We start from the raw sequence: 26394 nt of genomic DNA, 5'->3' as shown, positions 1-26394 counted from the left end.
CATAATAGTTGAATATAGACAGTCCTGGCTGGTAAGACTCTGACCCACAGGCTGTCCAGGGCCCCAGCTCCTCCTGTGTCATTGCTCTGTTATCCCCAGAAGTTCCCTTTGACAATGTGGTTCATGATGGCGCACGCCCCTGTCTATATTCCTGCCAGAGGGGAAAGGGGGCCAGGGAGGCGTGCCCCTTCCCTTTAAGGACACATCCAGGCCGTTATATACAGCCCTTCTGCTCATATTCTGTTGGTCATCAGTTAGTCTCCTGGCTACATTCAGCTATGAGGGAGGCTGGGAAATGTTTTTATTTGGGTGACCATGTACCCAAGTAAAGTGCTATGGAAAATTTCTATGGATGAAGGGGAGAACATATATTGGGGAGTGGAGGTCAGGTCTCAGCCACACTTTCCATTAGAACTTAATTCCTGATAGTGTCCCCTCGGGAGGAGGCCCTATTGAGTTACTAGGCCTCAGTATGAAGTCTGCAGGGATCGGTTATCTGATTATGGAGAAGTCCAGGATAGTGAACATCAGCCAGACCAGGAAATTGGAGGCTGGGATGAGAAAGAGGCCTCAGGAAGTGTCCAGGGGTCAGATCACCAGTGGTTGCTTTTCTGGTTTGCAGAACAGATGTGGGGAGACCCTTTTCCTTGTACACAAGCCAAGGGAAGGCAGAAGTCCCTTGGAATGTTCCTATGGAAATATTAGTTACACCCACTACAGATTTCCATTTCCTGTGCTGACTCTGATGGATTGGAGCTGGGGTAGGGTGCGGTATGATAGGGGAAAAAGCAAAGCCAGGAATCATTGTGATAGACAGAAAAAAAAAAAAAAGAAAGAAAAAAAAAAAGAAAAAAGGCTTTGTAATATCCAAAAATCCCTCTAGGGGGCAGTACTATCCCCTTTGAGAACCACTGGCTGGACTCACCAGGGGCAGAACCCACACCCGGGAGCCATGTGCAGTGTCCACTATACCAACGCCAGGCCAGTCCTGTACCACACGCTGGGAATACCTGGGTCACTAAGGCAGCCTTGGTCTCTCCCTCGTCTCTCCCCTCCACAGTCTAGCTAGACACGAAACGGGTAATTACACTAATAGTTATTCCTGACCATTGTGATGTGTGCTAAGAAGGAAAAGCACTGCTGTGCAGTCATTTGCCAGAGGGACCCATCTAGACCCTGGGATATCATGACTGCTTTCCTGGAGAGGTGATCTTTAAGCTGAGGCCTGAAGTATGAATAGGTGGTTCTGCAAAGAAAGAGAAGAAGGCAGCTGGAGGCAGAGAGAACAGCCGACCTCAGAGCTGAGAGGGAGCCTGGCATATTCTAGAAACTGACAAGGCACTGGAGCTAGAGCTTGGAGGGCGAGAGGTGGAATGGCCTTGCCCTTTGGCCCAAGGAAATGAATCTAGGTTTCATCCCAAGAGCACAGGAGGGCTTTGGATAAACTTCCCAAGAGGCTTTTAGCGGGAGAGTGACCTAATCATATTTGTTTTAAGATCACCTGGCTGCAGTGTGGATAATGGGCCAGACATAGCCAGAGTGATGATGCCTCCAGCTAGGAGGCACCTGTGGTGGCCCCGGCAGGAGAGGGTGGTGGCAAGATTTGGAGGAGTCACTTGGATGCTGTGGGCACATAGATGGTACCAAAGTCACAGGTGTCAGTAAGGATGAAGATGATTTAGGCTGCAAGCAACTGACATCTTGGCTCAGATAGACTTAAATGAGCAGAGAGGCAAGGTTTGTTTGCCTCCTGGACACCCCATGTTTAAGCCTTGGGAAAATCAATTTATTAAATGATAAATAGTCTTAAGGGGATCAGCTCACTAACTGGTGTCCAGAGACCCAGTGAGCTCTGGGCACATAGATTATACAGCTCTGTCACAGGATCCTTAGGGTGTTGCTTTTTCCAGCTGGAAACCTTTGTACTGGTGGCACCTTTGCCTGAGTTTTGCTTGGGCCCACTGGGCTCGTTCCACCCACTCAGCCTGGCAGGCTATGCTCAGCTCACAGTACCAGCCCCAATCCCACGCCTGCCAAGGGTGAGCCAGACACCGAGCAGCAAGGGGTGTGTGAGCAAGTGCAGGGTCCGGTCACTGCGCACAGCCAGGCATGCCAGCTGTGGTGGGGCAGGCAGCTCCAGGTGCTGGTACAGGTGCTGGCTCTGTGCGAGGCTGCAGCTGGACCAGGCATAATGCAAGCGGCTTCCACTGTGACTACCGGGGAATGCGGTGGTGCCCAGAAGCTTGTAGGCACCAGGAACTGCAGAGCCCCAAAGAGGGTGTTATAGCCGTGTGACCCCTAGGTCTGGGCTCCCCGAAGGGCTGAAGCTTTTATCTCCTTCTCATCACCTGCAACATGGCGAGGAGGGTTGGGGGACAGGTTGTTTCAGCCCTGTTTGTGTTACAGCTATTTCATTCCTGCTATTCACCAGGTCCTGAGTTCTTTTCCTGTGTCCAGGAAGAATGAGGTACACAGACAACTGGAGGGTGAGAAAGGTGGAGAGAGCTTCATTGAGTGACAGAACAGCTCTCAGGAGACCCAAAGTGGGGTAGTTCCTTTCTGCAAGTAGGTTCTTCTGATGAGTGTCCAGCTCTCAGCAGACAGGAGACCTGCAGAGGGTAGCTCCTCACTGCAGGCAGGTCTTCCTGACGAGTGGAGGAGACCTGACCCAGAGTGGGTAGCTCCTTCCTGCACCTAGTAGTCCCAACATCTGTCTGAGTCTAGCTGAGTCCTGGGATTTTATGGGCTCAGAAGGTAGGAAGTGTGTGCTGATTGGTCCATGGGTGGCCAGGAGCGGGCCAGGGGAAAAAGTACCATAAGTTCTCACTCTGGGCTGAGGACTCCACCTGGAACTGGCAGCCCAGGCCCCAGGCTTCAGGCCATCCCTGGCTTGTAGGTGGGGTTTCACCCACCCCTTTCTGCCCAGGAGACTGTCTGCCTCCTACTGCCATCAACATGCCTAGGGCACCTAGGCTGTTCGTGCAGAGGGGTGCTTGCAGGTCTGGACAGAGCCGCCCCTCAACTTCCCTCCTGAGCTTGTCAGTGCTCAAAGTCTGGGGGGCATTGAGGCAGCAGGGGGCTGGCATGTCAGTGCACACACCTGGCTGGGTTGCAACAGCACCTGAGCTTGGACACAACTTTGCTCCACCCTGGAGTGGGTGACTGGAGTGGGGCAAGGCCAGAGAGGGGGAGAAGGCACTTCTGAACCTGCAAGCTTCCTGGCCCCGGAGAGTGCAGGGATGCCTGGGTCTGGGGCCACAGCCAAGCAGCTGCAGCTATGCCTGGGAGCTCTGGGCTCCCACCCCACCAACTTGGTAGGGGGTGGGGCTCCCACCTGTTCCCAGCCCCCACCAGCTCTGCAGAGTGCACAACACTGGCCAGCCTCTCTACTGCAGTCTGCGTCTTGGCAGTGGCCATTCCAGATGGGCCGCCGCTGTCAGCAACTCCATAGTATCATCCTGCACCCAGGCAGGCTCCATTTTTCTCTCTGGTCTGCTGTCCATTGTGTCTGCTATGTCCTTAACTGGTCAGCAATTGGATCTATAAGCTTCCTTATGCACACAAAGCAGGAGAGGGAGTTGGGCTTCTGTATTCATGGCATATAAATCTGTCTCTCCAGGGGAACGACTTAGGACACAGGTCTCTTGCTAGACCGATAGCCATTGCCGAGAAATGTGCTCAGATAGAGTGGGATCCATCCTGGAGCTGGGGCTACGTAACTGAGCAGTCAGGTTCTGCTAGGAGGGAAGGGGGTCTGGATGAATGTTGAAGGAATCAAATGTCCACCTCATCTTGAGGGGAGATGAGAAGGGTACAGTTGGGAGGAAGGGGAGAGGGTCCAAGCAGCTAGAGAAGGTGCTGTGATGAGAACGGGCTCAGACTCTCCTCTCTTTCCTTTTCCCCACCCCCATGCTCATCCCAGCTCTGTCCTTTACCAGCCTTCCACTTCTTGGGAGCACTTCTCACAGTGCCTATAGATGTGGTTGCCACCCTCTGTGGTTTCTACCCCCAACTAGAAGCTCCCTGAAGGCAGGGATGTGACTTATTTTCAGCAAGTCAGAAGTGATGGATGAATGTTTATTCTTTCAGTCCATCGTTTAGAAAGAATTTATGGAGACCATGCTTTGCACCAGGTGCTGTTTCAGGCACTGAAGAAACAGCAGTGGACAAAACAGACCAAAACCTTTGCATCCTTGGAGCAGACATTCTGATGGGGAAGACAGAAAACCAGTAAGACACATATGCTACACAGTGATTGGTGCTAGAGAAGAAGCCTGAAAGGGAGATGAAAGAGGGAAAGTTGTGGTTTTCAATTGTGTGGCCAGGTTGGTCTCATTGGAGTGAATAGCTGAAGGAAAGGAAGACATGCCAGCCAGAGGGAACAGCTGGCAGAGACCCTGGGGAGGCGCTGCTCTGGCCTGTCTGGGGAACAGCTGGAAGGCTAGTACGCTTGAAGGAGCATGGGTCCTGGGGAGGTCAGCCAGGGCTTTTAAGGCTACGTAAGGCCTTTGAGTTTTGTGCTGAGTGAGATGGGAGCAAAATTGGAAGACTTTGAGTAAAACCAGGTCATGAGAATTGGATTGAGGATAGAACGTGGGGGCAAGGGCAGAGCAGGAGACACATAGGGAGTCTATGGGGTTGATTAAATGACTCAGGCAAGGGATGACAGGCTTCCACTGGGGGCGGTTACAATGGAGATGGTGAGAAATGGTGGGATTTTGGGCATATTTTGAAGGAGAGTGGGAGGGGGATTTGCAGTTTTGGTGACCTGGTGGGGTTGAAGGTGTCACTGGGTGGGTTCAAGACAGAATGGAGGAGGGAGATTGGAGACAGAAAGTATGGAGAGCTCCTTCCAAGGGCATTGTTGTGAAAAGAGAGAAATGATCAGTAGCTGCAGGGGATGTGGGGTCAAGGGTATGCTTTCTTGAGAGCAATAGCATCATACTTATGTGCTCATGGGATGATCTGGTAAACAGGGGAACTTGGTAAGGCAAGAGAGCAAGAGAATCACTGCAGACTCACCACTGAATGGGAGAGAGGGGATGGGGTCTATGTCCATGTGCCCAGTTGTTCTCAGTGGGGAGTACGGGTGATTCATTCGTAAGAACAGGAGAGAACTCACAGGATTTGGGCACAGATGCCGAGGGCATTAGAAGGAGCCTGGGGGCCTAAGGAAGTTCTCTGCTCCGTAACGAGGAAGCAAACTGAGAGTGGGGTTGGGCGATGGGGTATTCTAGGGGCATCTGGGAGAGAGGGAGGCAAGATGTATAGTATGATTGCCCCCAGCAGTGAGGGCTCGCTTGAGTTAGGGGTCATGACTACAAAAGACACCCCTGAGGCCGGCTGTGTTACTCTCCAACACATCAATGGTTGGGGGCAGGCTGAGTTGGATTCGCCAGGGTTATGGCTTAGCCCTGTGAGAATGATGTATCCCTCAAAATAAGAGAGGGGAAAGGGAGTTGAGATTTTGCGCAGCAGTGCATTTAGGTTGAGTGAGCAGGTTGGTTAGCGAGGACTTGGGAGGTGGGAAGATGGACAGTGCCCTGACCGGGGCTAGGTGCTGGAGTGCTGGGGGATAGAAGCGCAAAGCCAGGGCCCCTGTATTAAGAAGTTCATAGGCTGGAAAGGAACCAGGCATAATAAGTGAAGCGACTATCACCGTTCAAGGCTTACACCTTGAGCAGCTTTCCCACTGTGGAGACTAGGGAGTGTAGAGATTGTTGAGGATGGGGGACTTGCAGGGGACAGAATGGGCCGCAGCTGGACCCTGGTTCTCCAGGGAACTCAGTATGATTTGAATACAGATCTCTGCCTCCAGAGATGAGTGACTCGACACATCCGAGGAGAAGGCTCCGAGGCGGGTTGGCGGGGACTCGAACCTCGGAGTCTCTCCCGTCCCGGGGGTCCCAGTAAACCCAAACGGCCGCCCCGGCAGCCTGCAGAGGGGAGAGGACGGGCTCCTGGGCGCAGATCATGGGGCGGGTGGAGAGAGGCGAGAGGCAGGGAGGCCGGGGGCTCGGGGTGCACGGCACGCTCCGCACACTCCCCCTTCAGCGCGCCCTCGGACTTGGTTTCCCCGAAGACACACTCTCGTCCCCGCTTCTGATTGCCCGCTCCTTCCGCCTGCACTCCTGCCTCCTTTTCACCCCTTCGCCGAGCGCACAGGGCGGGGGCCAAGTCGGCACCAGTGCGCACCCGGCCCGGGCGCCCTGGCTGGTGTGGAGCCTTGGTCACCGGAGGCTCCCGCGGAGCAGGCCCCACGGCGCCTTGTGCGCTCTCGGAGGCCGAGCTGCGCGCCCGCGTCAGCTGCGCCTGGTTCCTGGCCGGGAGCTGGGACCCGCGGAGCTAGGGACCAGCGCCCCCACAGGCTCCCGTCTGACCCCTGTCCCTCCCCGCCCGCCGCGGACAGGGCGGATCTGGGTAGGGGCCGGAGGGGAGGGTCCGCCCAGTGGGTGTCCGGTGTCCTCCCTGCAGCCTCTCCCAGGCATTGGCCACTTCTCCGCGGAGGAGCAGCGAAGGCTACAGCTCTCTTGGCGCGGCTGCCTGGGAGCCCGGCGCTTGCTGGGTGGGTGTTCGGGCCCGGTGCTCCCGCTCCCGCCCCGACTGCGCGCCTGTGCGCCGCCGGGGCTGCCCAGCCATGCTGTGCTGCCTGCTGGTGAGGGCCAGCAACCTCCCCAGTGCGAAGAAGGACCGGCGCAGCGACCCTGTCGCAAGCCTGACTTTCCGAGGTGAGAGCCCCGTGGCCGCCGCGCCCACGCTCGGGTGCTACCCGACTCTCGGCGCTCACTGGCGGGTCTGCAGCCCCTGCTCGGGAGCTAACCCTAGTCCAGGCCACAGTTTCTCCCTTTGTCGGCAGGGACAGAAATCCCAGTCCCAACTTCTGCAGGGGGGTGATGAGGAGAAATGAGCAGAGCACAATAAATGCCACAGGGCTTTGAAAAATTGGAAAAGCGAAAGTGCCGTAGGTCAGCGGTTATCACTTTTCTGAGACTGATACCCAGAGGAAATAAAGTCCGAGCTTTTACTGGGTAGTGGGGATAAGGGTAAGTTGGAAGATGGGTTCAGAAGGTAGAGAGGAATCAGGGCCACTGAAAAACGGGGCGTGTAGATGATGTGCTTTGAAAGTTGTCTTTTTTCATTCATTCATTCATTCATTCATTCATTCATTCATTCACCCATCTTTATCCAACATTGGCTATATTGAATCTGCCCCATCTTAATCAGTAGGAAAAGGAACAGAATAGTATGGAAATGGCCTTGATACAAGGAATTTTGAGGAATGTCAAGGATATTTTCTCTAAATTCAAGAAGCTAAGCCCCTACATGTAGTGCTTAGAGTAGATACAGGTATGTCTGTGTGGGGCAGCAGAGAAATCACACACACACTCCGCTTCTCACCAGGCGTCCTGAACCCCCTCCCCCAGCCCCTCCAAGACAGATTCCCACGGGAGCGGGTGTCTCAGGAGGGGAAAGGGAAGAGGAAGGATCTGTCAAAATTAAGAGATGGAACAATAGCTGTGAGTCAGGACCCCAGTTCTGCAGAGAAAGATAAATAAGGAGAGGAGAGAGGATTTCCACTTAGCCAGGAGCCATACCCTGTAGCTTTGTGGAATCAATAATAAAAATAAGAATAATAAAAATCCATGTATCAGAAAAGATGGTCAAATGAAGAGGGAAGAGTGGCTGGTGTTCTCATAAGCCTCCTTCAGTGGAGGCACCAAGGGAGCTCTTTTAAGTCTGACCCGTGATCTGAATCATATCTCCAAGCACCCCCAAAATAATGATAGCTGAAAGACACGATTTGGCAAAGGGAGATCTATATGTAGCTTTTATTCTTTGCTGTGGGACAAGTTATATGTATTCCTCTTTTGAAAAGTGTGATTTGAAATGTTGAAGAAAATTTCACTATTTTCATTGATCGGTGACATGCCTGGGAGTTCACTATGCAAGAGCAACTTCAAGACAAAGTCCTTCATTCTCCGCTGTCCATCAGATGCTGCCTAAGGCTTTGCTGTGCAGAAATTGCGGGGTCACGATTGGCTGGAAAATAAATTCCCTAAGGACACTGAGCAGGGCACATATTGGTATATGGCTCTGGATGCTCTAACACTCTTTGGGTCTGCTCACAGCTCTTTCCCTTGTCTTGTAACAGTCCTGTGGTGGCTACCGATGTCTCCATTCTGCAAATAAGGAAATTGAAATCCAGGGAAGTTAAATGTGTTCAGGTCAGTGGTCACGGCAGGGAGCTACCAGCGCTTGGAGTGGGCACTGTCCTTGAGTCGGGAAGATGACCAAATCCCTTGAAGCCCCTCTTTACTATTGCCCTGGCCCAAGTACCCCGAACACGTGCAGCTGCTATCTCGCCCAGATCACTGTATTCCTTCTTTGTAATGCCTTACTATTTATTTGTACTGATGATCTCGGAAAACAGAAATACCATATAATAGAATGTAACATCTCCAGCTGTTTCAAGTCTATTTGTGTTTCAAAGCCCAGGGCGATGCCATCTTCTCCAGGAGGACACCCAGGATTCCCCTGGCCGTCATGAGTCTCTCCTCTCTGGATGACAAGCAGCAGCACCTTGCTAGGGATGCTCGCCCCCTCGCCCCCACTGGCCTGTGCTCAGCTCCATGCTTAGGGCATCAGGGTGCCTTGAGAGCAGTGACCTGTCCTATTTGTTCATTGGTTTGTCCCAGTGCTGAGCACAAGTAGGTGCTGTCCAGTGTTTGTGCCCTTTCTAGCCCAGCCTCTAGCCATCCTCCAGGTGTGCCTGGGAGCTTCACTCAGTCTGGGACATGGTCCACTCACTTGACTGTTCTTGAGGATCACTTGTAGAATGTGTTTGAGAAACAGATTCCAGAGTCCCCAGCTGAAGACGTTCTGATGCAGCAGGTCTGGAAGGTGACCTAAGAATCAGCATATAACAAATACCCAATGCAGGTTATTTTGGAACCGCATCTTGGGAAAAATGGGTCTGAGATGTGGTGGCAGGTGAAATTACTGTGCTCCCCCTGGTGGGAGCATTCACGATGGAGTTTGGGGCTGAGTTGATGCCTAAGGAGGGAAACCATTAGCGGTAGATATTTTTGACTGATTGTGTGAATGAACTTACAAAGCATTGTAAGTACACACTGAACTTACAAGTTCTGAACTTACAAAGCATTGTAGGCTGGGGGGACTCAACTCTGGCTGCACGTCAACATTGTGTGTGGGAGCTTTACCAAAGACCACCGCCAACCTCCCTGCCTGCCTTTTCTGAAGCCAAATCCCTTGCGGTGGGGCCCCAGGCATAGGTGTTGTCTCTGACAAATTTTCAGGTGTTTTGGATGTGCATCAGGGTTGAGAAGCACTGAGCCCAACCTTCTCATGGCACAGATGGGACAGTGGCCCGCTTGCAGAGAAGCCAGCCTGCACTGTGTGTTTGGCTCCTACAGGCGGCCTGAAATGTATGGGGCTGGGCTGGCCGCACTTTCCTTGCAGTTGTTCCCTGTCTCGGATGTAATTTCAGGACCTGCCTCCCAAAATAGACTATGAGCTCTGGGAGGCTGGACTCTGAGGGCAATTTTTTGGCTTCCCCATCTAAGGACCTCTATTAATAGTAGAGGCTACTAATGAATACTGCTCATTCTTTTGTTTTTATATTAATTAATTCATTAACTAAAAATACCATGAGTAACTTGGCCGTGGTAGATATTTTTGACTGATTGTGTGAACGAGCAGCTTAATTTCCTATAGTATTTAATCGTCTGTACTTCTTTTCTGCCCTGCCCATTTTCCATTCCGTAATGTGATTATTTATATCCCTCTATTCATGCATTTAGTTCATTGAACAAACATTTACTGAGTACCTACTATGTGCCTGGTGCTGTTGTTCTAGGTGCTTGGATGCATGCAAGAACAAAACCAGATCCCTGCTGCTTTAAAGCTGAAACATCTTATTTCCTTGAAGGCTGGATCTGCTGTGTCCCCACTTGGTGAATTTCTGCCCTGTGTCATCAGCCCGGAACCCAGAAGTCATTACTGACGCTTCCCTCTCCCTCATCCTGTCAGTCCTGTCAGGGCGTCTCCTTCTCCAGCCTCCCCCTCCCACCTCCTCTTCTCTATCTCCTGGGGGTCTCTAGATTTTGGGCAGGAGTCGGGAGATCTTATAGAACTAGTTGGAGGTGGATTCCTATCCTCAGGGAACACTCTTCACTCACCTGTGTAGGGAAAGTGGGCTGAAGGCCCCGGACTCTCTGAACCTAGCTGTTTACACATCACAAATGACTTAAAATATTGAAAACAGCGGCCGGGTGCGGTGGCTCACGCCTATAATCCCAGTACTTTGGGAGGCTGAGGTGGCCGGATCACGAGATGAGGAGATCAAGATCATCCTGGCTAAAACGGTGAAACTCCATCTCTACTAAAAATACAAAAAAATTAGCTGGGCGTAGTGGCAGGTGCCTGTAGTCCCAGCTGCTCAGGAGGCTGAGGCAGGAGAATGGCGTGAATTCGGGAGATGGAGGTTGCAGTGAGCCGAGATTGCGCCACTGCACTCCAGCCTGGGCAACAGAGCAAGACTCCATCTCAAAAAAAAAAAAAAAAAAAAAAGAAGAAGAAAAGAGCTTTAAGTCCTTTTTTCCTTCCATCTCCCTCCCTCCCTCCCTTCCTCCCTCCCTCTCTTCCTTCCTTCCTTCCTTCTTTCTTTTCTTTCTTTCTTCTTCTTTTTTTTTTTTTGAAAATTGAATTTTGCTCTTATTACCCAGGTTGGAGTGCAATGGCGCGATCTCGGCTCACTGCAACCTCCGCCTCCCGGGCTCAAGTGATTCTCCTGCCTCAGCCTCCCAGGTAGCTGGGATTACAGGCACCTGCAACCATGCCTGGCCAATTTTTTTTTTTTTTTTTTTTTTTAGTAGTAGAGATGGGGTTTCACCATGTTGCCCAGGCTGGTCTTGAACTCCTGACATCAGGCAATCCACCCGCCTTGGCCTTCCAGGGTGCTTGTATTACAGGCGTGAGCCACCGCGCCTGGCCTGTTTTCTTTTTAGAAACATAATATGTACTTGCTGTTAAAAATGACAAACTACAGAAAGGCATGAGGCAAAAGTAAAAAATAGCCCCAAATCATGCCACGCCGAATTAACTCGTTAACAATTTGACACGTTTCCTCCAACATTTTTTTCCCTTTTAAAAAAATTTTAATTATGAAATTTAACATACAAGCATAGTACAGAAGATATAAATATATGATTTAATACAGTAGTTCTCAACTGGGGGCAGTTTTTTCCTCAGAGGACATTTGCCAATGTCTGGAGACATTTTGGGCTGTTGCCACAGGGGTCGGCGGCACAGGGTGTGTATTTACAGGGTAGAGGCCGGGGATACTGCTAGACATTCCACAGTGCAAGGGGAGGTCCCCCACACCAACCACAGTTATTCAGCCCAAATAGTAATAATGCCATGGTGGAGAATAAATATGTGTGTGAAGAGAATACCTGTGTGATATCACCCAGGTCAAACAGGTCAAGAAATAGCACCTGGTCAGTCCCATTTCTCCACCAGAAGTCTCCAGACTCTTTCTTTCAGCAATGTTTGCACATTTGCTGAAAAATAAACCAGGGGGCCGGGTGTGGTGGCTCACGCCTATAATCCCAGCACTTTGGGAGGCTGAGGTGGGCAGATTGCTTGAGGCCAGGAGTTTGAGACCAGCCTCAACAGAGTGAAACCCCGTCTCTACTAAAAAATACAAAAATTAGATAGGCATGGTGGTGCGTGCCTGTAATCCCAGCTACTTGGGGGGGCAGAGGCACAAGAACCGCTTGAACCCAGGAGGCGGAGGCTGCAGTGAGCCGAGATCTCACCACTGCTCTCCAGCCTGGATGACAGAATGACACTCTGCCTCAAAAAAATTAATTAATTAATTTAAAAAAGGGGCATTTTTTATGTCAGTAAGTATTCTTCTGTAAAACCTTTTAAAATGTCTGCATAATATTTTATTATATGAATGTACCATCATTAATTTACTCAACCTCCTATTGATGAATATTTAGGTTATATAAATGTTTATATTTATATCCAGTGCTTAAATTATACAGTCACTGTGAGGCACATTCTGGTGACTAAATCTTTGGCCACATATTTAATTATTTCCTTTGGGTAAATACCAGAAGATAAATTGCTATGTCACAGGTTATAGACAGATTTAATGCATTGCTGCATTTCCCAAATTGTTCTTAAAGTCTAAATTGAATAAAGATACAGACTTTGAATAAAGTCTGTATCAACTTTATTCTCCTGTCAGCCAAGTATGAGGGCTTATTTTTCTAATAATCCTGCTAACACAAAGCACTGTCCTATAAATCTTTGACACGTTCTTAAGGTACAAATACTATTTGTGATACTTCATTGTTATCACCTATTCGTATTTATTCTTACTGAATTACTTTTTCATTTGCCCATGGTGGGGCATGTTTGTCTTTTTCTTCATTAGTTGCAAGTGCTCTTTATATATTGAGAATGTTACCATTTTTGTCATAGATGTTTCTAACATCTTCCCCAGTTCTGTTTTTTTTTTTAATTGGCAAGTAAAAATTATATGTAAATATCTTCCCCATTTCTAATTGGCCTTCTGAGTTTTAAGACTACTTCTCTTGAAGTGCATTTCACCATGGCTCCTTCCCTTTTTGGCCACTTCTGTGGTTCCAGCTAGGATTTAGAAAGGTGGGGTGGAGGGTGGTTGAGGGGGAGAGGAGCAGTGCTCTGAGGGTGATAGGGGAGAAGCTGCCCAGATCCTGGGGTGTCTAGGCCTGAGTAAACCATGGCAGCGCAGGCGTCAGAATGACCATCTACCTGTGCTTTTTGTTTGGGGGTGTCTGTACCAAGAGGTAATACAGGCCCTTCCTTCAGCCCAGGCTAGGGCCATCTTTCCTTCTTTCACTTGCTGCTGCCTTGGGGTTTTCTGCTGATTCTTTGAATTTCTGTCACTTTCTTGGTCTTATGAGAATTCTAATGGGGCTGTCAAGAAATGCCCTGCACAAAGTAAGCCCTCAATAAATATTTGGGGGAAAAACAAGAGTCTGCATCCAGGCTACTGTAGGATCCAAAGCCCCCTGCAGCTTCTGAGAGTAACTCCTGTTGCCTGACTCATGGGCAGATGCAGCTGTCTCTCTGTCTCTCTCACTGGGAGTCTGAGACACCGCAACTCCTCTCCTTCTCTCTGTCCCCTCTCTAGGAGGGACATCGGAGCATGGGAGACCTCTTCTGCTCCTCCTCCTTCCCATTCCCCAAGCTGATACTGGCTGGTAGACCTCAGGCCCACCATCTATGTCCACACCCTTTCTCACCTGGACTTAAAAAAAACATGATGGTAAAATGCACATAACATGAAATGCATCATCTTAGCCATTTTTAAGTATACAGTTCTGTGGCATTAATCTTTGTGCAGTTATCACCATCTCCAGAACTTGTCATCCTCCCCAACCAAAACTCTGTATCCATGGAATACTAACTCCCTATTCCCCTCCCCCACTGTCCCTGGTAATCACAGTTCTACTTTCTCTATGATTTATTTTTTATTTTTTGAGACAGAGCTTTGCTCTTGTTGCCCAGGCTGGGGTGCAATGGTGTGATCTCGGCTCACCACAACCTCTGCCTTCCAGATTTGAGCGATTCTCCTCCCTCAGCCTCCCCAGTAGCTAGGATTACAGGCATGTGCCACCATGCCCAGCTAATTTTGTATTTTTAGTAGAGACAGGGTTTCTCCACGTTGGTCAGGCTGGTCTCGAACTCCTGACCTCAGGTGATCCGCCCGCATCCGCCTCCCAAAGTGCTGGGATTAGAAGCGTGAGCCACCGTGCCCGACCGATTTTGACTACTCTAGGTACTTCATATAAATGGAATCATACACTATTTGTCTTTTTGTAATTGGCTGAGTCACTCAGTCTAGCACCTCGGGGTTTCATAATGATTCTTACACCTGCTGCTGGTCCCCAGTTCCTCAGAGCAGTTTGGGAAGAGGGCAGGGCCCCCTTTCCTCACCCCGCATAAGCTGTGAGATTTCCTGTATCTTAAACTTCTGCTAAATTACATGCATAAAGCCACATCTCTCAAGGCCAAAATTAGTGATCAGGAACAGGGCGGGTCGAAATCCATGATGAGGAACTATTTTCTTAACTGTTTCCTAATTATCAATGTGCCTTCCCTTTTCTTGGTGTCTGTAAATCACGTGATTGTGCTGAGTGAATGTTTCATTTGTTTCTGCTCCTCTTTGGGGCTGCAGCACCCATGAGTGACCCCTTCCTTCATGTTACCCAAGAGGGTCCCAGAGTTGGCCCTTCTAACCAGGACTTAGTGAAATCTCATTGAGGGCTTTTATTCTCCTCATCTTCAGGGAAGGTAAGAAGTGGAAAATGATTAAAAGATATTTAGCACAGGGCTTGGCACACAGATATCGCTCACTTAAGGAAGCCTGGAGCACCAGGAAATGAGTTTCCAAGTGTGCAGCTCAGGAGAGGCTGCAGATGGAATTTTCCATGTTACTCCTGTAGGTCACAGGAAGCTGATCTGTGATAGGGGAGGGGAAGTGGACACGTAGCTTGCATCTCAGGCCTCCTCAGAACCCTGTGCAGCAAACACTTTTGTTATGATCCATTGATTGCTGAGGAGCAAGGCCTGGAGGTTATGAGTCCTTCCTAAGGTCTTCCCTAAGGTGGCTGTTAGTCGAGTGACTCCAAAGCGGTGTGTCTGACTCCTGCTGGAGCCACACCAACATGGGCCACAGAGAATTTGAAGTGGCTCAGCCAGGACCCTTCCCCTACATGACGCCTCCTTTCATCCTCCCTCCGCTGACAAACAGCCACACCATGAATGAAGTCTTGGGGCGTTCCCTGGAAACAGCGCTTCTATCCTCTCGTGAGGAAGTAAACTTGCAGTCAACATGGAAAGAAAAGGACCCATTCGCTCAGCACCCGATTACTGGCCACCTTGCTATAGACTAGGGTTACTGTTAGTAACATGCGTAAGGCATGGTGTTTGCCGCCAGAAACTCCCAGCCCAGTTGAGGGTTCAGAGCTAGACAAACACTGCTATGCTGCTGTGCTGCACATGTGGTCACAGCTTGGTTAGGGAGCACCAAAGAGAGACCAGCTGCCTCTTTTGGGAGAGTCAGGGGAGTCTTACCAGAGGAAAGACAACCGTGCTGGGTGCTGAAGAGTCAGTAGGAGTTCACTAGATCCATCAGAGTGGGCACAGAGGGAAGGGCAGGAGAAAGAAACTCACATGTAATCAGCATGCTATGTGCCAGGCACCTCAACATTCTATCTTGGTAATTTTCACAACAACCTCTTGTAAAGTAGGTATTATTATGATGAAATTGAGGCAGAAATGTTAAATGAATTTCCTAAGAGATTATTTTATTTTTTAGAGACAGGGTCTTGCTCTGTTGGCCAGGCTGGAGTGCAGTGGTATGACCACAGCTCACTGTAGTCTCAAACTCCTGGGCTCAAGCAAACTTCCCACCTCAGCATCTTGAGTAGCTGGGACCACAGGCACCACATGCACCACTACATCTGGCTAATTTTTAAAAGTTTTTGTAGAGATGGGGCCCCACTATATTGCCGAGGTTAGTCTTGAACTCCTGGCCTCAGGCGATCCTCCCGCCTCAGCCTCCCAAACTGCGGGGGTTACAAGTGTGAGGACCTTGCCCGTCCCTAAGAAGTTCTTAAAGTGTACATGGAAACTGGGGGGAATCCTCAAGATTCTTTCAACAGGTCAGAAGGTCAAAGCTCCTTCACAACAACTGCCTTTTTCACTGTTTGGACATTTGTACTGATGGTACAACAAAAATGGCAGCTAATGCTACTGGGACCTTAACACTAATCAAGGCCTTGGCAGGCTGGGCGTGGTGGCTCACGCCTGTAATCCCAGCACTTTGGGAGGCTGAGGTGGGCAGACCACCCGAGCTGAGGAATTTGAGTGCAGCCTGGCCGACATGGTGAAACCCCGTCTCTACTAAAAATACAAAAATTAGCCAAGCTAGGTGGTGGGCACTTCTAGTCACAGCTACTCGGGAGGCTGAGGCAGGAGAATCGCTTGAACCTGGGAGGCGGGGGTTGCAGTGAGCCGAGATCACACCACTGCACTCCAGACTGGGTGACTGGAGCGAGACTCCATCTCAAGGAAAAAAAAAAAAGGCCTTGGCACTAAATTGTGCTTCTTGTGTTTTTTAGATTGCATGCACTCACAATTAAAAATAAAAAGGCAGCTTCGTTTAAGAGTGTCCTTGGGGCTCCCTGATATTGCTGATTTGGCTGATGGCAACACCTCATAGCCATGAAACTGAGCAGAAAAGACTGGGACTTCTTGCTGGATTTGCTTTCCTTACAGGAGCTGGCCTGGGCCCTGCCCTGGAATTTTGTATTGCTGTCAACCCCAGCATCCTTCCCACCACTTTCATGGGCACAGCAATGATCTTCATCTGCTTCACCCTCAGTGAACTCTATGCCCGGCGCCGTAGCTACCTCTTTCTGGGGAGGCATCTTGATGTCAGCCCTGAGCCTGTTGCTTTTGTCTTCCGTGGGGAATGTTTTCTTTGGATCCATTTGGCTTTTCCAGGCAAACCTGTATGTGGGACTGGTGGTCATGTGTGGCTTTGTCCTTTTTGATACTCAACTCATTATTGAAAAGGCCGAAAATGGAGATCAAGATTATATCTGGCACTGCATTGATCTCTTCTTAGATTTTGTTACTGTCTTCAGAAAACTCATGATGATCCTGGCCATGAATGAAAAGGATAAGAAGAAAGAGAAGAAATGAAGTGACCATCCAGCCTTTCCCAATTTGACTTCCTCTCCTTCCACCCCTCATTTCCTTTTTGCACACATTACAGGTGGTGTGTTCTGTGATAATGAAAAGCATCAGAAAAAAAAAAAAAAAAGTGTCCTTGATGAAGCAGTAACAGGATCAGTTTGAATCCTCCTGTACAGGTGTTGAGAATGTTCTGTGTGATGGAATGGGAAGTATGTATAGAGCACCTCTGCTGCCCATCACAGAGCGATGACTGTCTCCAGGAAAAGCACTGGACTCACTGCTTGAGTGACAAACCAACTAGCTGCTTTTTTTTTTTTTTTTTTTTTTTCATGGAATACTGTTTTTACTTTAAAGAATGACTGACAAACTATAGTTATGTGATCTGGACATTGGGCAGATATTTTCTTAAAAATGAAAGAGTAAGCCTGCCATTTCAAGGAAAATGGCTTGAAATACCACTTGCTGCCAATCAAAAAAATTTGAGCTTTCAAGCAGAAATTGGAGTTTAGAAAACTTTGAGAAGTAACTTCCAGCTTCCCAGTACTGAAAGTGTTACTTCCCCCAAACTGGGATTTGTTCACATGGGGAGTAACAAACGACTCTGCATGAGAATGCAGGTTTTGATCAATAGGAGTTTTATTACTTGTCACAAGCCAGAGCACCGGGACAAAGCAGTGTCTCCCTGAGGGAAAGTGACAGGAGGGTTTTATGGGGCAACGGAGAGGGGACAGGGTGCATAATGGCATGTAGAGGAGGGTTCCCAGTGGCACAGATGCAGTGAGTCAGGTGCCAGCACATAGGTCGCATGTTATGGTAATGAAGCTACAGGTCTCCTGGGGTGCAGGCTTTAGCGTGGTCATGGGGAAAGTTCACTGGGGTTCATCTATAAGTTCCTGGGGCCTGTCAGGAACTGGTTTTAGCCCACTAGGTGACCGCCTGCTACACAGAGCTTGAAAGAAACAGGCTGTAAGACAGAAAGCTGTAAAGCAGGCAGCTTGCTCAATCACCCTACCTCCTTATGAAGGCTGATGGTGACATTATGAATGAGTGTAATTTTTTGTTAGGGCATTATGAAATGTGTCAACATCTGGAAGATCTACATAACTGATTGAACACAAATTTTCCAAATGACCAGTGCAGCCGTTACAGAATCATACGTGGGTGAAAGATTCATTCAAAGTGCAAGATAGAACAATGAATTTTAACGTAGCAGAGTACAAACTGTTCATTGGTCTGGTTTCAGATTTCACATTGCAACTCACTGTTAAGAAGTTAAGAACTAATACTTGTTGAGTTTTGATGTAGTATCAGAGAAGGATATTCACAATTATCTCAAAGTTTATTATAATAGGCCTCCCTTTGCAACTACATATCTGGCTGGATTTTCTTCATAGACATCAACCAAAATGAGGAGTCTTAGCAGTTTGAATGCTGAGGTATTAATAGTTACGAGAATCAAGCCAGGCATTAAAGAGATTTGCAAAAATCTAAAAGTGTCACTTTTCCTTTTTTGGGAAGTTACAGTTTTTTGTTATTGTTGTTATAGATGTGTCACTTATGTTAATATTTATTGGGCTTATTATTGTGATTTTAAAATTAACTACTAAATAATTATTTTTAAATGCTTCAGTTATAATTTCTAATGTAAAAATTCATGGATACAGGCCACCTAAGTAGAAGCTCTTTGGCATCCTCAATAATTTTTAACAGCGACATCCTGTGACCAAAAAGTCTGAACTGCTGCCTCAAAGAATCACAGGAAATAAGTGTTTTATAGTGGTCTGTGACTTCAAATTTCGTGATTTTTTCCATGATCAGTGATTCGCAGCGGGAGAGGGAGTTTGGGAGCTCACCCTCTCCCTGCCGGAGGTTTGTTGGAATCTCTGCAGGACTCACTACAGCGAGCAAATATTTACAAGATAACTCCCTTAGAATCTCCCTGAGCTCCTCTCTGCCTCCCTCTCTCAGATGGTCTTTTGCTTCTTCTCACGTGTGCGCTCTCTCTCTCTCTTTCTATTTCTCTCTCCTCTTCTTCAAATCCTCCCTCACCCCTTGCCTGCCTCCTCGATCCCTCTCTGCTTCCGTTCTCCTCTTCTTCAGGCTCTGAACCTGGCAGGTGGGGCCGACCCCACAGGAGGCTGCACCTCTCCAGGCTGAATGGGCACTGATGTGCTTGACTCCAAAGCTTACTGGGGCTCCTGGGAGATGTTGCCAGAGGCTCAAGGGGCTTTCGTGGTCCAGGCAGGACTCTCTGAATGCTGAGCCATCCAGGTGGAGACCAAAGGCTTTCCACTGAGTCTTGCACAGGTCGGGTGGAATGAGGTGATCTTTAAGAGCCGACCCAAATAAAAGTTCGGTGTCAGTCTGAACCCCTTGAATTGTCTGTTGAACGCCCCATCATTTCTGTTCCTGATGCTTACTGGAAAAGTCAGACATGGGTAGCCCTTCCTGTGCTCCCCAGAGCACTGCAGAACAAAGCTTCATTAAATGCTTTCTCTTCTTCTCTGGGTCTTTCCACACTCTTTCTGTGGGTCAGTGTCTTCATGGAAGATATGTCTGCAGACCTACTGGGCTTAGTGGGGGAACCCCTCGCTCTGACCTGTCAGTCCACACGGTGGGCCCTCAAGCCCAGAGGGCCGAAGCTCTGTCCAAACTCCTTGTTTTGTGGATCATTCAGAGAGAAATGCACTTGCCAGCCCAGTAAAGGACCAGTGGCTGCGGCAGCTGCCTGTTTCTCCCAGCCTCTTCTATGGAAATGACCTCCCTGCTCACAGCTGTAGAACCTGCCCTAGGAGGGGGGTCTCCTTGTGCGTCTCCCTCGCCACTTTTCTTTCAAGCCTCACCTGTCCCACCTCACTGGGGACAGGCACTCGCCCCTTCATGCCCACCGCTCCAGAGGAAGGGCTTCTGCCGTGCATCGTTTGGGGCACTGTGGGTGAGCTCTCAGCTATCAAAGTGTTAGATCTTCTTGTCCACCTCAAAGCCATTCTGCATGCCCTCAGCCGGCCCTCCCAGCCACACAGAGCTTCCTTGGGACAGCTTGCCTCAGACAGACCTCTTCAAGGCCTTGGAGGGTGAAGTGGATTTTGTTTTAATGGAAGTAAAATTAACATATCATAAAATTCACCATTTTAACCATTTCAAAGTATATAATTTATGTGGTTTTAGGTTGCAATGTTGTACCATCAACATCATGATCTAATTCCAGAACATTTTTGTCACCTCAAGAAGAAGCCCCATACAGTTTAATCAATCACGCCCCATTTCCATCTTCCCTTTCCCTTTTCTTAGCCCCTGGAAACAACTAATCTGCTTTCTGTCTCTATGAATTTGCTTATTCTGGACATTTCTTATAGATGGAATCCTATAATTTCTGGAGGTAGATATAGTTCAAAAGAGAAATGAAATACTTTCTAGGAAGATGGTTCATTTCTAAAATTAGAAGGCTGGATGTGGTGGCTCACACTTGTAATCCCAGCACTTTGGGAGGCCAAGGTGGGAGAATCCCTTGAGGCCAGGAGTTCGAGACCTGCCTGGGCAATATAGTGAGGCCCCATCTACACACACACACACACACACACACACACCAGCTGGATCTAGTGGTGTGTGCCTGTGGTCCCAGCTACTCAAGAGGCTGAGGTAAGAGGATAGCTTGATCCCAGGAGTTTGAGGCTGCAGTGAGCTATGATCTCACCATTGCACTCCAGCCTGGGTAACAGAGAGACATGCTGTCTCTAAAAAAAAAAAAAAAAGCTAGAATCAGAAAATTTATAATTAAAAAATTTAGGCTGGGCGTGGTGGTTCACCCCTGCAATCCCTTTGGGAGGCCAAGGTGGGTGGATCACGAGGTCAGGAGATTGAGACCATCCTGGCTAACACAGTGAAACCCCGTCTCTACTAAAAATACAAAAAATTAGCCGGGCGTGGTGGCGGGCGCCTGTAGTCCCAGCTACTCGGGAGGCTGAGGCAGGAGAATGGCATGAACCCAGGAGGCGGAGATTGCAGTGAGCCCAGATCGCGCCACTGCACTCCAGCCTGGGCAACAGTGCCAGACTCCGTCTCAAAAAAAAAAATTATTTAAAAAGTCAGAAATAACAATAACAAACTCAATAAGGAGAGTCGACCTGGGTACTTTCTTTTGAAAACATGTTTCTGAGGTCCCAGAGCTGACAGGGGGAAGTTGTGTGACTGGCACTGGGGATTCATTGCAGACTGGTGGGTTCGCGGGGAATCTGTTGGTTTTGTAAGATTTCCCTTGGCGACCGAGCTGAAGCACAGGTCTCAGAAGCTGAGTCTAACTCAGTGGAAGGTGCAGGGCGGGATGTGTCTCCCCACTCTTCCTTTTGTGTCTTATAGGGGTGAAGAAGAGAACCAAAGTCATCAAGAACAGTGTGAACCCTGTATGGAATGAGGTATGTGAGTTTTTCTCCTTCCTTTTCTCTCTCTCTGCTGTAGTTGTGTCTGCAGGGACAAGTTAGGGGGCTTGTGGAGGAAGTGCCTTCTCAGCAGCGTCCTTGAGGTGGGGAGGGGCTGGTGGTCCAGCCTGCCAGCGAAATCCTTCTGGCTCTAGGAACCTGGGAGGAGGGTTGGTGGCCTGGCCTACTAGGTAAATGGAGAGGAGCTAGACATTTTTTGTTTCTGTTTTCCCCCAGCTCTGGCCAGCCAAGTAAAGGGTGCTCAGGGACTCTCTTGCCTGCCTGTTTCTCTCACACAGGCTGTTCGTTTTCCTTGCTCAAAGCTCACCTTTTCCCTACAGCCCTCCCTGATGAGGCAGGTCCTCCTCTGGCTCCTGCTGGCCCCTGTCTCCTCAACCAGCTCCCTGCATACATGGCTCCCGGGTGGTCCTTTGGAAGCCCTGCTGCCTTGCATGGATGGGGTCAGATGCACAGGGGAGCCTTTGCTCTGAGGAGAGTCATGGGGGCCTAGCCAATATGGCACTAACTCGTGCTGCCCACCAGGGCCTGGCTTCTGGACAAGCCCAATAATCTTGGTCCTTGAGGATGCCTCAGGGTCACCTGGCTTTTTCCCAGCCACACTCCTGGTTTGGCTTCCTGGGGATGGGTTGAAACTGAGTTGGGAGAGGGGCCTGTGAGAGCCCTCTCTCCTTCTCTCTTCTGCTGTCTTCAGCTCTTACTGTTACCTCTGAAGTTCTGGAGCTGTGGTCTCCATCTGTCCATCCATCCATCCATTCATCCATCCATCCAGCCAGCCATCCATCCATCCATCCATCGGTCCATCTGCCTATCCACTAAAATCATTCATGAATGCCTACTCAGTGCCCTGGGGGCATGAAGGTGAAGCAGACACAGTCTCTTCTCCTGGAAGCCCATAGGTTAAGACACCTTTTCTCTTTTTCTTCCAGGGCTTTGAATGGGATCTCAAGGGCATCCCCTTGGACCAGGGCTCTGAGCTTCATGTGGTGGTCAAAGACCATGAGACGATGGGGAGGAACAGGTAAGGTGGCCAGAGTGGCGTGCTCCATGGCTTGAAGGTGCAGGTAGGATTGTGGAGGATGCAGACTGCAGAATCCAGGCCCCAGGGAGCTGGGGTTTCAATTCACATTTACCAAGCACCTCCTCCCGTGGGACTGGCCCAGTGATAGATGCTGGGAGAATCTGGCTGTGGCTTCAGGAACTCAGCCATGGGTACGGCTGAGTTGCCAGGCTACAGGGGAGGGAAGATGGGCTAGAATCAGGTGTCCACGCATTTGCACAGACAGTGTGTGCCCTAGGGAGCAGGAAGACTCGCTGCCTGCTACTCCAGCCCAGAGGATCCCTGAGGTGGGTGGGCTCTCTCTCCTGGCCCAGCCCAGGCCAGTGAGGGCAGAGGCCCCCTCCAGGAGGCAGGCAGGCAGGCAAAGTGAAGCTGCAGCCAGCAGGGAGCTTTCCAGGAAGGCTTCATGGAAGGGGCAGGACTAGAGGTAAGATTCGTGGTTTAGAAATCAGAACAGTAATAATGGGTAGCCCGGCCTGGGCGCCTCCCTGTGTCAGGGTTTCTGCTGAGTTTTTCATGTACCTAGTGGGTGGGTTTCCTGGTGGGGGGAATAGCAGGAGCAAACTTGTGGTGGCAAAAGCCGGCTCCCCCTAGGCAGGCGATGAATCCCTTCTCTTGCCATTGAGCTCCTGGGCCTTGTAAACGGAGGCAGTGGGGTGGACAGGTTCAACCCAACCTGCAGATGGGTGGGCCTTGGACTAGGGCTGTGGGTGGACTGGGAGACACAGCACATGAAATTGCACGTGATGAGCCTCGAGCCTCAGGGTGTGAGTCCAGTTGTCCCTGCTGGGCATGAGAGGAGGCATCTGCATTAGATGCCAGCAGGAGTGGGTTCATGCTTCAAGTGTCATTTACAGAGCTCTAGGCCCGAGCGTCAGGGATGGGCTTGCTGTTTTGTGACCTGCTCACAGGGCAGCCTTTGTTTGGGAACTAGGTCAGCGGCATCTGAGGCCTGGAAGCCTGGCTGTGTTGCCCCGGGGTGGGGCAGGAGGGGTTGGGGAGGAGGAGAATTCAGGAACCTAGGGAAGGGCAATCAGGGTCTCCAGCTGCAAAACACCTGGAAAATTTGAAATGTTAAAAACTCGGAAAAAAACCCCAATTGCCACCTTCTCTCTGTGGCTGCTGGCCATGGGTGCACAGTGTGGGGAGGGTGGGGCGCTTTCACTGGGCCCCCAAAAGTGCGGCTGCAAGGTATGGGGCCCAGGCCTGTGGGCCAGGGCATCTTGAGCCCATCTCTTCCAGCTGTTGACCTCAGCCATCTCCACCTGCATGGGGGACAGGGATTGGAATCAGTTCGGCTACCGTCCCAACACAGACACTTGTGGAAGGCAAGGCAGCCGCTAACAGGCATGAATGGTGGACCTGCAGACCAGGGAGGGAGTAGCCCTGGACAGTGGGCAGTCCTCGAAGGCTTCCTGGAGGAGGGTCACTCAGACTGACTTGAAGGCAGGGGTAGGCTTTGAAAAGGCAAGAAAGGGAGGGTATTCCAGTGTGTGGATGTGGCGGGCAGCCAGGCTCAGGCCTTACAGGTGCAGCCCTGTGAGAAGTGGGCGGTGGGGAAGAATTGAGACGGGGGTCTCCAATGCCAGGCTGAGGAGAATAGCAGCAAAGTCACACAACTGCCACACAGCTGAGTGTCTGGCCTCGTGCTGTCTTATATACAAGACCTTTACCCATCAGTTAGATACGACTATTGTAACTGTCACCTTTATAGATGGGGAAACTGAGCCTCTGAGAGATTGGGCAACTTCCTTGAAGGCTAGTGATGGCAGAGCTGTGATTGGAGGGCAGGTTTTTGGGACATGCTCATAATCACTGAGCCCCATGTGCCTCTCAGAGGCTCCTGGAAGCCCCAGGGTGGTGTTGGTCCCTTCGGGAGAGTTCAGTTCCCCTGACAATGCTGGCGTTGACAGAGTTTAGAGGGGCAAAGGCAGGACAGTCTGGTTACTGCAGGCCATGTAGTGGAAGCACATGTTTCATTTTCACGATCTTATCCAGCATTTTTAGTCTCTGTGGGGAGATTCCCCCCCCCCTTTTTTTTTTTTTGAGACAGAGTCTTGCTCTGTCGCCTAGGCTGGAGTGCAGTGGCACAATCTCTGCTCATTGCAACCTCCGCCTCCCAGGTTCAAGTGATTCTCCTGCCTCAGCCTCCCTGTAGCTGGGATTACAGGTGCCCACCACCACACCTGGCTAATTTTTGTGTTTTTAGTAGAGACAGGGTTCCACCATGTTGGTCAGGGTGGTCTTGAACTCCTGACCTCAGGTGATCCACCTGCCTCAACCTCTCAAAGTGCTGAGATTACAGGTGTGAGCCACCGTGCCCGGCTAGAGATTTCCTTTAAAAATTTTTTTTAAATTATTATGGGTAGATAATAGTTGTATGTATCTATGGGGTACACGTGGTGTTTTGACACAGGCATAATGTATAACGATCAAGTCTGAGTAATTGGAGTATCCATCACCACAAACATTTATCATTTCTCGTGTTGGCAACATTCCAGTTCTACTCTTTTAGTTGTTTAAAAATATACAATAGATTATTGTTGACTGTAGTCACCCTATTGTGCTAGGGAAATACTAGATCTCATTCATTCTATCTAACTGTGTTTTTGTATCCGTTAACCACCTTGCTTCACCCCCCTCTCCCTGCTACCCTTCCCAGCCTCTAGATTCTACTCTATCTCTGGAAGTTCAATTTTTAAAAAATCAGCTGTCTGTAGGGAGATTTCTAAGACCACAAAGGCAACATGAGAGCTGTGAACATATTTTTGATCAATTCAAGGACCAGTATAGCCCTCAGAGTGACAGTAGGTGAGGGTCACACGCAGGCTGTTCTGGCTCTGTGGAGCAGAGGTCACATGGGGAACGGGAAGCTTTGAACCTTGGGGTCCTCCCACTGGCCCCTGTGGGTGCCCTCTAGTTCCTGGGGGCAGCTAGCTCCCTAAAAAGAAGTGCCCCACATGAGCAGTTCACTGCAGGGCCGTGTGCCAGAAATCAGGTCCTCAAAGATCAGTTTGCAGGGCAGCCAATTCACCAGCATCACCAATTTACCAGAAACACCTTTCTTACAGCATTTAAGTATAATTTTTGATTTTTCCAAACATTTATCTCAGTTTCAGATTTCTGGCAATTAAAACTGCCTTAAACTAGATTGAAATGTGCACATACCTTCATAAATACTTGAGGACTCTCAGAATATGCCCAAGCAACACTGTCATGGGAGGAAATGATAGAATTTTGACTTCATGGCTAGACACGGTGGCTCACACCTGTAATCCCAGCACTTTGGGAGGCCAAAGGCGGCAGATTACATGAGGTCAGGAGTTCGAGACCAGCCTGGCCAACATGGTGAAACCCTATCACTACTCAAAATACAAAAATTAGCCGGGCATGGTGATGGGCACCTGTAATCCCAGCTACTCGGGAGGCTGAGACAGGAGAATCGCTTGAACCGGGGAAGCAGAGGTTGTAGTGAGCTGAGATCACTGGCTTTGTGCCAAGAAAACATGGGATGTGTGGCCTCCTCAGCTGTTTGCAGGCAGGGGCAGTGCCTCAGGGGAGGCAGCAAAGGTACCTGCAAGGTAATTCTGTCACCCCCACCCCATGACCAGACAGCGAAGTACTTCCACCCTGCACATGGATGTGAGAAAACAACCAAAGACAAGCGGCAATACAAATTCTAAAAGTGTAAAAGGAAAACCATACCAGGGAGTGACAAGACAGTTTAAATTTTGAAAGAAAAGGAAAAACCTTCAGGGAACCCAGTTCTATGAGCATTTTATTTATTTATTTATTTATTTTTGAGATGAAGTCTTGCTCTGTCACCCAGGCTGGAGTGCAGTGGTGTGATCTTGGCTCACTGCAACCTCCGCCTCCTGGGTTCAAGTGATTCTCCCATCTCAGCCTCCCAGAGTGCTGGGATGACAGGTGTGAGCCACTGCTCCCAGCCCTTTAATGAGCATTTTAGATTGAAGATCTCCTCACTGCCCTCCAGTCCTGCCCATTGGGTCAGGAAGCAAAGAGGGACTCAAGGGTTAGGCAGCTGTGCCTTGCAACTGTCCTCGGGCCTCTCCAGTTGGTGGGTTCCAGTGAGGGTCCCCGGAGTCATCATGCAGC

The 26394-nt window shown here is 49.7% G+C and overlaps 1 protein-coding gene and 1 pseudogene across 22 annotated transcripts in view; both read left to right on the top strand.

Moving 5' to 3' along the window:
• DYSF (dysferlin) overlaps positions 1-26394 on the top strand; it is a 233094-nt gene that overhangs the window by 6569 nt on the left and 200131 nt on the right. For 13 of the 22 annotated variants that reach the window (XR_012422205.1, XM_045369114.3, XM_045369110.3 and 10 more), the window contains exons 1-3: positions 6483-6728; positions 21142-21197; positions 22148-22239. Coding sequence is in view for 21 of the 22 variants with exons in the window: in XM_045369114.3 (XP_045225049.2) it covers positions 6638-6728; positions 21142-21197; positions 22148-22239 (239 nt within the window). In the remaining variant the exon portion in view is untranslated. Of the gene's footprint in view, positions 1-6482; positions 6729-21141; positions 21198-22147; positions 22240-26394 lie in introns of those variants that run through there. The other 9 variants (XM_045369115.3, XM_045369111.3, XM_045369113.3 and 6 more) reach the window with 1 other exon arrangement.
• Positions 14748-16796, top strand: LOC102133421 (bax inhibitor 1 pseudogene; annotated as a pseudogene).

Source organism: Macaca fascicularis, chromosome 13, assembly GCF_037993035.2.
Source record: "Macaca fascicularis isolate 582-1 chromosome 13, T2T-MFA8v1.1".
NCBI classification, from domain to species: Eukaryota; Metazoa; Chordata; class Mammalia; order Primates; family Cercopithecidae; genus Macaca; species Macaca fascicularis.
Note: the sequence above shows the minus strand (reverse complement) of the source record. Positions and strands in the feature narration are given on the sequence as shown.